General features: G+C 46.1%; 1 protein-coding gene across 1 annotated transcript in view; it reads right to left on the reverse strand.

Moving 5' to 3' along the window:
- The window catches only part of LOC138959494 (rootletin-like), a gene marked incomplete in the record, with an annotated part of 66,167 nt that overhangs the window by 12,977 nt on the left and 39,298 nt on the right, over window positions 1-13,892 (reverse strand). The window contains 12 exon segments of the mRNA XM_070331011.1: window positions 379-495; window positions 927-1,169; window positions 1,777-2,243; window positions 2,690-4,808; window positions 5,058-6,377; window positions 6,683-6,904; window positions 7,244-7,321; window positions 7,899-8,003; window positions 9,583-9,681; window positions 10,070-10,533; window positions 11,282-11,714; window positions 12,103-12,264. Of these exon segments, the coding sequence (XP_070187112.1) occupies window positions 379-495; window positions 927-1,169; window positions 1,777-2,243; window positions 2,690-4,808; window positions 5,058-6,377; window positions 6,683-6,904; window positions 7,244-7,321; window positions 7,899-8,003; window positions 9,583-9,681; window positions 10,070-10,533; window positions 11,282-11,714; window positions 12,103-12,264 (5,829 nt within the window).

The following is a 13,892-nucleotide window of genomic DNA, read 5'->3' on the forward strand; positions in this document are numbered from 1 at the left end:
TTGTTAATACAATGCGACAGCCACGAGACAGCCAGTGGGGTGTCTGTAACATTTCTGCCTTATCAAACCTTTTAAAACATCATTCTATGCTATGGTTGAAAGGCCTTTGCTGTGACAAAAAGCTAAATTAACAACAAATGTCTGAAATTCTGCAGCAAGTCGCCTGAGGTAAGCCATTCAAAATGAACACACAGGCAAACACACATATACATAGGCACACACAGATGCACAGGCCCACACAAACACACTGCTGCATGCACACACTCATGTATACACACATGAATGCACGCACACAGGCAGACACTGACAGGCATGCACGCACGCAGGCACACACTAACATACACACACACATACACACAATCAATAAGGAGAACTGACCAGTTGTGTGCCTTCGGTGACATCCTTGAGCTGTTTGTTAACCAGTTCCACCAGACTGTCCTTGTCCTTGTCCTTCTCTCCACTGGACAACTGGTCCTTCATCTTGGCCAAGAAGCGCTGTCAGCAAACACACAAATCACATACGTTAGTGTTAATGTACATGCCAGAAGAACAGACAGATAAATGAATATGTGAACACAGCATTTAGTTAGTTGAGCCTATATTCAAGAAAACTGCAACATAAAGTCAGAGTAACATAAGATTTATCTCCATTTTCCATCTTTCTTGTCTTTCTTGTTGTGTGTTTTTTTTCTCTCTTCTTCGTTAGTGTTTGCTTTGTTGTATTTGCTTCTCTTTCTTCTAGAAATTGTGTTTGAAAGGGAGAGCCTGCATTCAGAAAAAAGGTAAATTCCATCATTTAAGGCAATCTAAATACAAACAGACAAGACACAGTTCACCGGCATGCCATTCAAATCATTCACAGGCATTTTCATCCCATCTTCACCGACTCACAACTAACACACTTCCATCCGGCTACAATGATTCACCTTGTACTGATCTTTCTGCAACAGCAGCTGCTTGGTCAGGACTTGCAGCTTGTCGCTCAGATGTGTCTCCGACTCCTCTTCGTTGGCCCTGATGGCACTGACAGCCGTCATGACGTCCTGACGCATGCGTTCCACTTCGTCGTCATGATGGTTGCTCATGGAGCGTAGCTCCGTCTCCAGGGCAGTGCAGCGTTCCTCAAAGTGCTCTCGTTCCTGTTGCACCTCTTCGTAGGCACGCTCCACCTTTGGATTTTACAGTGATTTTTGTGTTAGGAGGTTGTTGAGGACTAATCATACACTTTGAAATAAAATATGTTCAAAATCAAGACAAAACGACTCTGCACATTTCCTACATCTATCTGTCAACTTAAAAAATGGTCAGGGTTAAGTGTGAGTATTCAAAGTGTCCACAGTTCACTATGTGCATAGCAAGTAAAGATATCAAAACTAACAAAATCTCACAGAAAGAAAACCAAAACCAAATAATTGATGTTAGTCATACATTTCTACTAAAATCAGAATCTGCGTCAGTGTATTTTCTGCATCCTCCTAATGATATGATAAATCCAAAGGAGTGAGTATACCTCACTTTTTCAAAACCAAAGTAAACCAAAGCTACAGATGTGGACTTTAAAAACCAAGGCTATAGTTATGACCTTTAAAAATCTAAGAAACTGAGATCTTAAAAAGGAGGGAGTCCTAAAATGGGGGTAAATGTACAGAGGTGATGAACAGAAAGTCTGAAAAAGCAAGGTCTTAAAAGGGGGGGTCTTAAAATTGGGGGGGGGGGCTTAATAGGGGAATTCCACTGTACCAAGTGGATTATGAAACATCAGACGGAAGAACTAACCTTGCTCTCCTCCTGCTTGAAGAGGTCGAGATGCACCTCATGCCTCTGCTGGGCCAGGCCCAACTCATCCTGTACTTTCTGCTCCAGTTGCCGCACATGCTCCTCCACCTGCGACCAGTCTTTGCCCTTCGTAACTCCCTCCAGCTTGCCCACCTGGGAGGCGATCACCCGTAACGTCTCCATCTCGTCATCGTACTTAGTGTCCAGAACTTCTTCTAGAGGCACCAATGCCTGGTACAGGTCGTTCTCTCCTTCCTGCATTCCTTCCTCTGATTTCTGGGGTCTGGAGCGAGCGGGTCGAGCCACTTTGAGCGCGTCCATCTCCTGTTCATGCATCAGTTTGATTTTGTACATCATGAAGGTGGTCTGAGCGGAGAACACTGCCTCTCGCACCAAGATGTCGCTGTACTGGGAAGCACCTTTGGGACAGGGGACTGTTGGAATGTCTGCTGCTGTGACGCCTTGATCTGTAAGACACAGTGGGTTTTACATAAGATACAGTTGTGTCTGTTTGTCATTAAGACAACAGAGTCAAACAAAAAACAAATGTTGCACCCCATCTTGACATAATTAAGCATATATATCCATACATGCAGTCTTATGAAACCTTGTAAAGAAAGAAAATACACTTGTCAAGAACTAAACACTGAAGCAGCTATATTTTAACAACTTAGGGGGTAAATAAGCTGGCTACGTATGATATTTTCCTGATTTACCAGCTGATGAATGCGTTTCTACCTTACCTCAGGACTCAGAAAAAAACCCAGTCTGCCTGAAATGATAAAATAATCAACAGTGGAACCCCCAATTTAAGACTCCCTCGTTTTTAAGACCTTGTTTTCTCTGATTTTTTGTGTCTTAAAAGAGGGGTATTTAGAATCAGCACACAGGCTGATGAAGCAAGCTGCGTTACCTGTGAGCATCTTGTGGACCTGTGTCTGCCTGGACCTGGCCTCAGACTGCAGGGCTTCCGCCAGGCTGTGGACAAAGGAGGACAGGCCTTTCTGCAAGGCCCTGTGGTCCCCCTCCTCTTCCTCCTCCTCTCCTCCTTCCTTCTCCTCTCCGGTCTCCATGTCAGCCAGCAGGGGGGTGTCACCCATCTTCAGCAGCTCCGTGATGAAGTCCACATGTGCAGAGAGAATTGAACACAGGGAGACGATATCCCCGAAGTTGTTGATTGAACTGTCTAATGACTGGAAGGGAACCTCAGACTCCCCCTCACCATCCGGATCGCTGTCATAGGCGGCATGTTGTTGACGAATCCCGTTCATGATCACATCACGGTCAGCCCTGAGCTGGTTGACCATCATGTCCCAGCGGTGTGCGGTCTGAGTGTCCTTGGTACCGCGCACCTTCTCCTTGTAGTGCTGGATGTGTTTCTCCATGATGGTGGACACCTCAGAGCACACGGCCTCCAGCACGTTCTCCGGGCCCTCCACGATTGTCATCTCCTCACTGTCCTTGCTGATGATGACGGCCAGGGCCTTGATCATCTTCTCCCGATACTGCTCCGCCACCTCCATCACTGCTTTGTGTCGGTTCTTCAACCGCTCAAAAGAGAAGTCTCTGACACCACTGATTGACTGCGTGATATGTGCATTGTCTGTTAACTGCTTTTTCAGGTTGGTGAGTGCAAAAGTCAATTCTCCCTGAATTAGAGATCGGGTGGTCAAGTGACTGGCAGAGGACCACAGTTCATCACAGGATTTGTCCAGGTTCTGACCAATGTAGGAATCTAGCTGAGATCTCATGATAGCCTCTGCAGCCAGCAGTTTGGGTTGTGCTTTCTTCTCTTCATCCTCCTCTGCGTCCGCCTTGCTGAGGTGAGAACCCTGAGAGAAGAGATTGGAGCACAAGTGACCTTCCACTACAATCTTCTCAGCCATAATGTCTGCCTGCACTCGGAGCACATCCGCACTGGCTCCTGTCACATGCAAAGTCCTCAACTCTTTGTCCAACTTTTGGTGCAGTGACAGCACCTTGGAATTCAACACACTGAGCTCACGCATCACAGGGTCTTTCTCTTCCTCCTCATCTGGATCTTTTTTCTCCAGCATGTGAGACATCTCCACCAGAATGAGAGATTCCAGCGAAAGGCGGTCTGCATAGGCCTGGGTCTTGCTCTTGCCGTCCACGCTGTCAGATCCTGCTAACTCTAACCTGTCCTTCGTGATGACAGCTTTCTGTGCTGAGAGAAGCTGCATCAAGCGCCAGTCATAGTCTGAGAAGTTCGAGTGCTGCTTTACAAACTCACACAGGCTGGTGAGGCGCTCACGTACATCGTCCACCGTGGTAGCCTCACCGTCTTCATCATCACTGTCATCTTCCTCATCCTCCAAACAGTCCAGCTGTTCTCCGATCTCACGAATCTTCTCAATGATGTCATGCATGCACCGTGCCATGCTGGAGGCAGTTCCCTCCATCACTTCAGGACACGCAGCACCAGACTCACAACCACCAGAACCATGACCAGGATTATGACCAGGATTATGGCCCGGATTGTGTCCAGGATTGTGGCCCGGATTGTGGCCCGGGTTATCCCCTCGGGGACTGCCACCCCCACCACCACCACCGGCTCCCTGAACCATGCCTGTTACCTTGCCCAGCTTCTGCCCACAGCTGTCCAGCCGCGACACCAGAGCCTGCTGGTGCGAGGCAGAACCTGCAGGGTTGGACTTGGGCAGGTTCTTGACAATGTCCTTAAGGTCCTTGGTGGTCTTCTCCAGCTGCTGGCGCATCTCCTTCAGCCTGGACACGACCTTCTGGTTCTCCTGCTGCGATGTTGATGAGGGGTTTCCAACAGAAGGGTTACCACCTTTAGCAGGGTTCCCTGCCTCAACCAGAGCCTTTTCCATCTTGCCGATCTTGCTGTCCAACAGCTGAAGTTGTTGCTCGATGTCCTGGGAGATGCCGGACTTGTCAGGCTGGGTGGCTGGTGGGGCTTGGTCCAGTCGGGCCTGCAGGGCTGTCTTGCTGCTCTTGGTGGCCAGCTCTGTGGAAAGCTGGTCCATTCTCTGCACTAGGCCCTCCACCTGCAAGGTCAGTAGCACATGTTAGAACAGAAACGCTGTATGAATGTTTTCCAAAAAGATCAGGCACACTTAAAGACAAGTTTCACATCAGATAAATACAAAGTCAATCTGACTGGACAAAGTAGTCAAGTTGACTTTGTCAATGCTTCAGAAAGGGAGAGGATAGGAAGAGAGGCAGTTACAGACAGTGGCAGAAGAAGAAAAAGAAAAAGACAGCAACACAGATGTATTCAGCCTGTATTATCTCACCTGCTGCCTGTACGATCCTTCTATGGTGCGGACTCTTTCAGTGAGCTGCTTGTCCTTTTTCTCCAGCTCATCATAAGAGCTGTACACATCGTTCACCTCCCTCTTCAGTTTTTTCAGCTCGGCCACCACACGGTCAAACTTGCTCTTCAGACCCCGGTACTCCTCCAGAATCACTGTGCTGCCGGACGAGGGGCTGACCGTGATTGCGTGGTGGTAGTCACTGCCAGAACTGTCCGCTAGCATTCCCTGGGAGCCTTCGTGGAGAGTCTCCTGCAGCATCAGGCAACGGTGTCCTATCTCGTCCACCATCTCTGCCAGAGATGACGCCTCCTTTTTCCCCTCACCAGGTACAGACTTCAGGTAGACACTGAAGCGCTCGTGGAGCTGCATAAGCAGGTTGTTGACCTCCTTGAGGTCCGAGTCCAGGATGAGGATGTTGTGGAGAAGGTCATCCTGCTCAGATGATGCAGATTTGTTGACCTCCAGGTCCTCAAACTTCTCCATCAGCTTCAGCTGCAGGCCCTGAATCTGCTTGTTCAGGTCCTGGATGGTCTTCTCCAGCACCTCCTTCTCCGGGTCCGAGGCGGAGGAGGAGGAGGAGGTCTTGGCAAGACGGGCAGACAGCTGGGTGTTGTCCTGCTTGAGTTTATCCAGGTGTTGCCTGAGAACCGTGTTGTCTTTCTCCAGGTCTGACACCTTGTTTTTCAGGGAGAGCATGTGCTGCTCCAGAGATTGGATCTGGTCCTGCAGCTGCTGCTTCTCCTCCTGCAAGGTCTCCAGGTTGTGCATGAGGTCAGAGTTCTCGCTCATCTCAGCCTGCAGTTCTTCCTGCATGTCCACCATCTTGTGGTCGTGCTCGATCAGCTTCTCCTCCAGCTGCGCAATGGTGTCGTCCTTCTCTCCCAACATGTCAGCCATGCTGGTGGTCATGTTGTCGGCCAGCGTGGACCGATGGTCCTGGGCAGAGCACAGCTGGCTCTTCAGCTCCTCCAGGTGGTTCTCCAGGTCGTCACGCTCACGGCCAAACTCACGCTCCACCTCGCTCATCTGGCGCTCAAAGTCGGCCTTGACGGTGCTCAAGGTGGAGTCCTTCTCGTCCAGCACAGCCATGGCCTTGTGCAGCTCGTGGTCCTTGTTGTCCAGTCGCTCCTTGAGCTGGTTATACTCGAGCTCCACGGCCTTCAGCTTGAGGATCTCCTTGTCTTGGTCTCGCGTCTTCTGCTGGTGCTGCTTGGCCTCGTTCTCCAGGCGCCGGCACTCCCGCTCCTTGGTCAGCATGGTCTCCCTGGTGCGCTCCAGCTTGTGCGTGCCGTCTTTCACCTGCGACAGAGCAAAGCCATCAAAGTCAGCATCAGACTGTGGCAGCTAGGAATGGTTATTGTACATATACAAATTGGACATCCAGACATCAATCAAGTGTGATTTCATGGTTTTCCTGCAAAGAAAAAGTTGAAAACCTTTGTTGGGTGTGACCTTTCTCTCTGCTAGATGAACAAAAAAAAACATGATTAACAGAATAAAAACAAAACAAGAAAGGTTAGAAATCGAAAATGTAATTTTTGACAAAACAAGACATTCACATTGATCAAAAGAATACATGCACAAAGTTACACTCAATGCCTCACCTGTCCCTCTAGGGTTCTGATGCGCCGGTTCCACTCTGACGAAAGCTTGAGAAACTTGTCCTTCTCTTGCTTGTATTCCTTGAGGGCTTCCGAAAGTGCTTTCTCTGTACCAGTTAGCTTTGACACTGACATGTCCAGTTTTGATTTTAACGTCTCAATCTCCAGGCGCTGCTTTTGCACTGTGTCCTTAGCCTCCTTTAATTGCCGTTTTAAAGTCTGGAGCTAGAAATGAAAAAACCCAGGTTGAATTTAAGCAAAGGAACATGCATGTTGAGTGAGAACAGATATAAATTTAACTAAAACCTTTAGATATTCATATCAAAAATTGTACTGAACGTTAATCCTTTCTTTAAATGTGAAGGTTACAGGTATGTTCCTGCTTTAAAAAAATAAATAAAAATCATACGAAAAATACAGCAAGCAATAACCTTTAGCATCAGTAAATTGCATCCAATACGGAAAACTGAAATGATCTGCATACATACATATGTGCTTTTAAGCAACATTATTCCTAATTTGTGTCCAACACCTGATGGGTTTGTACAATCACAAGTTACTCACCTGTGAGGGGTCAATTTGTTGTGAAGAGGGCTGGCTCCATGTTCTACTATGTCCACTGCTGTAGCTGCTGTCCAAGCTCTGCACATAACATTATTTTATTCATAGCAGTAATCCATTCCATAAAAACAGTCACAAACATGCTAGGGCTACACCCAAACACTCCATTCACCACTGAAGATTTCACCCTTTCTGCCTTGCTTATATTCCATCACTATATCCAATCTGCACACTTTTCACTCAAAATAATATACATATGAATGACTAACGAAAACAAAAACTATGAGTGAAGATGTGGTGGTGCAGACTTGTGCATAAAAGTGGCACAACATGAGTCAGATGCCTAGATTGGGAATCTAAACATCACTGCACAGAAAAACAGGAACACAACCCCCATCATGCTGTACATTCACTCTTGAGACCATTCAAAATATACATTCACTCTTGAGACCATTCAAAATGTACAAATATGGGGTACAAACAATTCCAGCCTATGAACACAATTCCTGCCAATAAACACAGATGAGGTGCAATGTGCTGGGGTATATTTCTGTGAAGGGAGCGTAAGTCGGGATTTGGCATAGGAAGAGGGGGTGGGAAGGGAAGGGAGTGTGTGGGAAAGGTGTGCAAGGGTGAAGGAAAAGTGCAGGGGACAAACCTGGGAGGCTTCTTTCTGCAGGCGCGTCTTGAGGTCGATGTTGGTCTCGTGCATCTTGACCAGCTGGGACTGTGTCTGGTCCAGTCTCTCTTTCAGCGATTCCACCTGCACAGAGCATGCCAACACACTTTGCACACTGTCAAGGCAGGGATAGGGAAAGGAGGGAAGGAAGTAGGATTCAAGCTCTTTGTATTAATCAGTGGCCGCTTAATAGACCATGTTTGGAAAGATCTCTGTCAGCTTTGTATGGGTTGTGAAAGAGTGAGTACTCTTGCTTTTATTGAGTCAAACGTGACATTGTAGGCCAGTCCCTAGCAAAGGATGTGTCTGAAACACATTTAGATAGCTTGCCTCACTAAAAGCAAGAGTACTCACTCTTTCACCCACACAATATTACAATAGTAACAATCAACAATGTATTTCTGTGCATATTTTTTTTTTTTTTGTACAGGTGTTTCTGCAAGCAATGCTGGGAAGATAAGAAGACATACTTATCCTGACGCCTTCTCCCTAATTTTAGGATAATTTCAAGGGCTACCTTTGCTTAGCTTAAAAGTGCACAATGCAGGTATTTCAAAGATATTATTTCATCACTGATAACTGGTCATAACAGATTAGATTAATGGTGGTATAAATGTAGATGAAACCCTAGCAACACTACTTCGGGGAGGGGTCAAAAGCACACAGAGGGATAAGAAGTGTGAGTAAATGTGCTGATAAGCACAGCAGGCTGTCACTACTCAATTACAAAGTTCTATACAAACTTGTGCAGCAACACATTCCAGTTAACCACATGTTTTAGAAAAAGACTAACCTCATGCTAATCATTTACAGTGAAGCAAACACTTTGCAACTCAAATACCATATCTTGGTGGTACATGTACAGTATAACAAAATGAACACAGTTAAGTTAAAATCTCTATCCACCTTGTTTAAAAAAATCAAAACAAAGCTGCTCCCCTTACATGACAGATGAAACTCCAGAGATAAAAAAACCAACCTGGCCCCATCTCCTTGCTTTCTGAACCCCTTTCCAACACTGCTCCACAACGCCCGCATTCCCAATAATCATTGGAATCCTCATTTTAAGACTCCCAATTTGAAGAATTCCTCCTCTTTAACACCTTGCTCTTTCACATTTCCTGTTCATAACCTCTGTAAATTGACCTTCATTTCTTCTTCTTCTTCTTCTTCTTCTGCGTTCGTGGGCTGAAACTCCCACGTACACTACGTGTTTTTTGCACGAGTGGAATTTTACGTGTATGACCGTTTTTACCGCGCCATTTAGGCAGCCTTACGCCGCTTTCGGGGGAAGCATGCTGGGTATTTTCATGTTTCTATAACCCACCGAACTCTGACATGGATTACAGGATCTTTTTCGTGCGCACTTGGTCTTGTGCTTTGCGTGTACACACGGGGGTGTTCGGACACCGAGGAGAGTCTGCACACAAAGTTGACTCGGAGAAATAAATCTCTCGCCGAACGTGGGGACGAACTCACGCTGACAGCGGCCAACTGGATACAAATCCAGCACGCTACCGACTGAGCTATATCCCCGCCCTCCTTCATTTTAAAACTCCCTCTTTCTTAAGACCTGATTTTATCACATTTTTGGAGGTATTAAAAGGGGGGGGGGGGGGTTCAACTACACTTCACACTCTCACATAAAGGCGCTAATATTTACCTCAGACTCCAAAATCTCCACCATCATACTGCCATCTCCAAGGGTATCAGAATGACCTCCGTCTGCTTCATCAGCACCTCCGCTAGAGTGATAGTGCTCCTGAAACAAACATTGCTGTATTAACAAACAGTCAGGTGGCCGGAAAGTTGAATTATTCACTCCATATTTATCACTCTGAAGAAGGATGAGCACAGAAACTTAGAAAGTGGAATAGCAGCAGCAGCTAATAAAACGAAAAGTATTTTCCAGGTAAGGTGCTTTGAAGGAAATGTGTTTTGGCAATAACAAAACGTAATGAAATAAGAAATATCACTAAATCTGGTTTCACTAATCTAAAGTATCCAAATGTAGAACTCACTTTCAAGAACGAAATTAATTACAAAAATGTCTTTCTTGATTCACTCTATGCAAAACCTTTACATAACCTTTTACTTCAAAGAACCAAACTGTCAAAAGAACTTATTATCTGAACACTTGTAACCTTCACCTCTGAACTGATGGTCATATCCATGTCATCCTCTGTATCGGAGAGCAGCTGGGACGACTCCCTGTGATCTGACCTGGATGACCTGTGGTACTCGTGACCATCCTCGTCGGGAGGCGGGGAGTGCAGCCTGGGAGTCTTTGCGCCTCGCGACTTCTCCTTGATGCGAGCGCTGGGAGACTTGGCCCTCCTCATCATCTCCCTCTTCTCCTCCTCCTTGGTGCTCTCGCTGGTGATGTTGCGCTTGCTGCGTCTGCTCTCCGCGCCCTGCAGGACCGGTGCCGCCACGATGCTGTCACTGCCCTCCACGTAGCGCTTGAGGGGCATGCCGCCACTCTCAGACCACAGGAGCGACTCTGAAGATGGGCTGTGATGTCTGGGGATCTTGGAGGCCCGGGGTGAGGAGTCCACTTTCTCTGTGTCGTGGTCGCTGTGGGTGGGGGTTGTTTGAGCCTTCTGCGAGTCTCCTGTTGAAGCAGGCAAAGACAGTTTAGAAGACTTAATATATCAACTCATTATCTAATTTGATCTTCATTGAACCTGCTACAAGTTTCATAGAAATTATTCAAACATATTTTTTCCCAGTACAGAAAGACCATTATTGCAGTGAATTTAAAATCTGTTTCATAAAAAATAAAAAAAAAGCACATTTATAAGGCTTCATCTAGCCTTATAACTATCTTAACACATGAAGATCAGAATTGAAATCTACTAGCCTCTTGCAGCCTTATTGCAATGCACTTGCATGAAAGACAAGCATGCCATCCCACAAATGTCAACGAGTACCTTCTTCACTTCTTCTTCAGCGTTCCAGAATTTTCTGGTTACGTGTGAGCTCGTTTGCCCATTTGGATTCCCCAAACTATACTCTGAGAGCATAGTCAGCTTCACTACGCTTTCGTAGAGTAGGCATGCTGGATATTTTCATGTTTCCATAACCCACCGAACTCTGACATGGATTACAGGATTTTTTCCGTGCGCACTTGGTCTTGTGCTTGCGTGTACACATGAAGGGGGTTAAGTCATTAGCAGGTCTGCACATAAGTTGACCTGGGAGATCGGAAAAATCTCCACTCTTAACCCACCAGGCGGCAGCGACCGGGATTCAAACTCATGACCTTCCGATTAGGAGGCTGATGTCTTACCACCATGCCACTGCGCCCGTCTCCACGAGTACCACAGCTAGATAAAGCCAGGAAAACACACACGCCTTACCTGAGGTGGAACCACCACTGGAGGAGAGAGGGTCCACGGAATCCAGGTTGGTGGAGAACTCCTTCACAACGTTGAACATCTGGCTGACGTTGCCAGGGTTCACGTCCGAGTGGTGTCTCCTCACGTTCCTGGTCTCCTTCTTGCCAGGCTCTCTCCGACCCACCAGCTGAAAGGCTGTCTCACCCTTCGCCCCTGTGACCACGGCAGTGGAGGTGGTGTTGGTGGAAGCACCTGACCCCATCCCTGTCCCTCCCAGGTCAAAGTCGTCCACAGTGCGTGCGGTCAAGCCAGCTAGGGCTTTGCCGGTCAGCGAGGTGGACAGGCCTAGCCTGGGGGAGGAGCTGTGGAGGTCCATGCACAGGCGTACTGCCTTCATCCAGTTGTTGCGGATCCCTGAAGTCATGGCGGCCAGAATGTACTCCCCGTTGCGCGTCTGCAGCAGTAAAGCAAAGTTGCTGAGATTGTATCAACAGATGCTGAATAGTGAGTACTACTTTGTCCAGCATATTCTGACTAGCCAATTGATGCTAACTGTGCTGTATTCCTATAGCCCACAGTTTACAATCAACTTTGAGTTACTATTATCTACCAAAAGCATTTTTTTCTGGCAGGTGTACTTTTGTTCTTTTACTGAAATTCTGCTTCATTTTCAATTTTACATGATGGTCGAGGAAAAATTTGTAAAAAAAGAACTATTGTCAGTCATCCTTTTCCGAGTGTCAGGAATAGTTTATTATCCCCGAAATAACTCTCTGATCACAAAACATATTGTACAGGAAATACATAGCAGCTTCTGTAGACCATGCTTATTGCGAACACACCTTAATCTTGAAGCCATAGTTCCTTGGGGTGGAGACCTCAGAGACTTCGTAACATGTAGACAGGTCAATGCGACCATCCAGACTGTTGGTTTCCTCTGCCTTGGCATCTTTATAATAGCGCAGTGAGTTGCCTGCCAGCACAAACCAGTGTTTCCGAGATTCCTGCAAAATTAAGGAATAAAATAGGTTATACAGAACAAAGGAACTGAAAGCAGATGAAAAAAACACCTTCCTGAATTAGCGATAAAACATGACCCTTTTGACTGACAGCTAACTTTTCCTTCATTCAGAGAGGCAATGGTTCAGCCCTGAAAGTGGCGAGTAGAAATATTCAACTGGCAAGTAGAAATGGTCATCTACGCACCAAATGCGAATAAAGTTGCTGAAACAAATGGTTGGTTTCCCCGAGTAAAATGTGCTAGTAAATTTTGAGAAGCAAAGTGTACAATTGTTTTGACTTTCAGGACTGTGCTTATGATCTTTCTTTCTTTATTTGGTGTTTAACGTCGTTTTCAACCACGAAGGTTATATCGCGACGAGGGAAAGGGGGGAGATGGGATAGGGGAAAGGGGGGAGATGGGATAGAGCCACTTGTTAAGTGTTTCTTGTTCACAAAAGCACTAATCAAAAAATTGCTCCAGGGGCTTGCAACGTAGTACAATATATGACCTTACTGGGAGAATGCAAGTTTCCAGTACAAAGGACTAAACATTTCTTACATACTGCTTGACTAAAATCTTTACAAACATTGACTATATTCTATACAAGAACCACTTAACAAGGGTAAAAGGAGAAACAGAATCCGTTAGTCGCCTCTTACGACATGCGGGGTGCAGAGAAATAAGGATGTGGAAAAGAAGACTTTTGGTAAGTGAAATAAAGGTGATGGATCCAGTCAGGTAGAAATAAGACAACAAGAAAAGAATTGGAAAACTGCAGGGAATAGTAGGGAGAGTTTTCTTGGAAGGAAATATAGGTGAAAGGACTGGTAAGGCAGAAATAAGACAAAAGAAGAGAAGTAAAGGGGTGGGGTAGCTCTGTTTAAACGCTCCCGCCGCGTGAAGGCGACCCCATGGGAGCTGTGCTTATGATGAATGTTGTTCAACATCATTATTGACAAAGACGGTATCACATATACGGTTTATGACCTCATAATATACACACACAGTCATGCTCACTCACTCACTCACTCACTCACTCACTCAATCTCCCTCCCCTTTTGAGGATCATATTTGTATTTGTTTGTCCATTCATTTTCAAGCACAGAAACCTGTAAGCTGTCAAAATGTTTCTGATACATGTCATCTGAACTTTACAGAAAGACAAACATTCATACAAACTCTCACAGTAGAACAACTACAGACAGTTTGGCAAACTTGAGTATGGACTCAAGAAAATGTAATCTCCCCAAAGCAAGGCAACAACTAAGATCCAGGCTTGTATCCAAAGGAAAGCAGAAGGTTTAAAGGAGCACTTGAGCTGTAATCTCCCAGGTGGGTCCAGTAAGAGATAAACGGGTGTGCGGGAGACAAGATTTAAAGTGATCCCTGGCATTAAGCACACAAACACCCCCTTGGGGAAACAACAACTGACAACTGTGACATGCAAACGCATGTTTTCACTGTAATGTCAATAGGGAACTGCCGCAGCGACACTTCTCAATTCTGATTGTAGTGCAGAACAAACAGAAGAGCCTGATCAGCAAACACACTGATAGATCTACAAACCCACTACAAATATTGTGGGCAAGAACTTTCCTGGGTGTTTATCAAACACCCTATTTCTCTGTT

The sequence above is a fragment of the Littorina saxatilis genome, linkage group LG2, assembly GCF_037325665.1.
Source record: "Littorina saxatilis isolate snail1 linkage group LG2, US_GU_Lsax_2.0, whole genome shotgun sequence".
NCBI lineage: Eukaryota > Metazoa > Mollusca > Gastropoda > Littorinimorpha > Littorinidae > Littorina > Littorina saxatilis.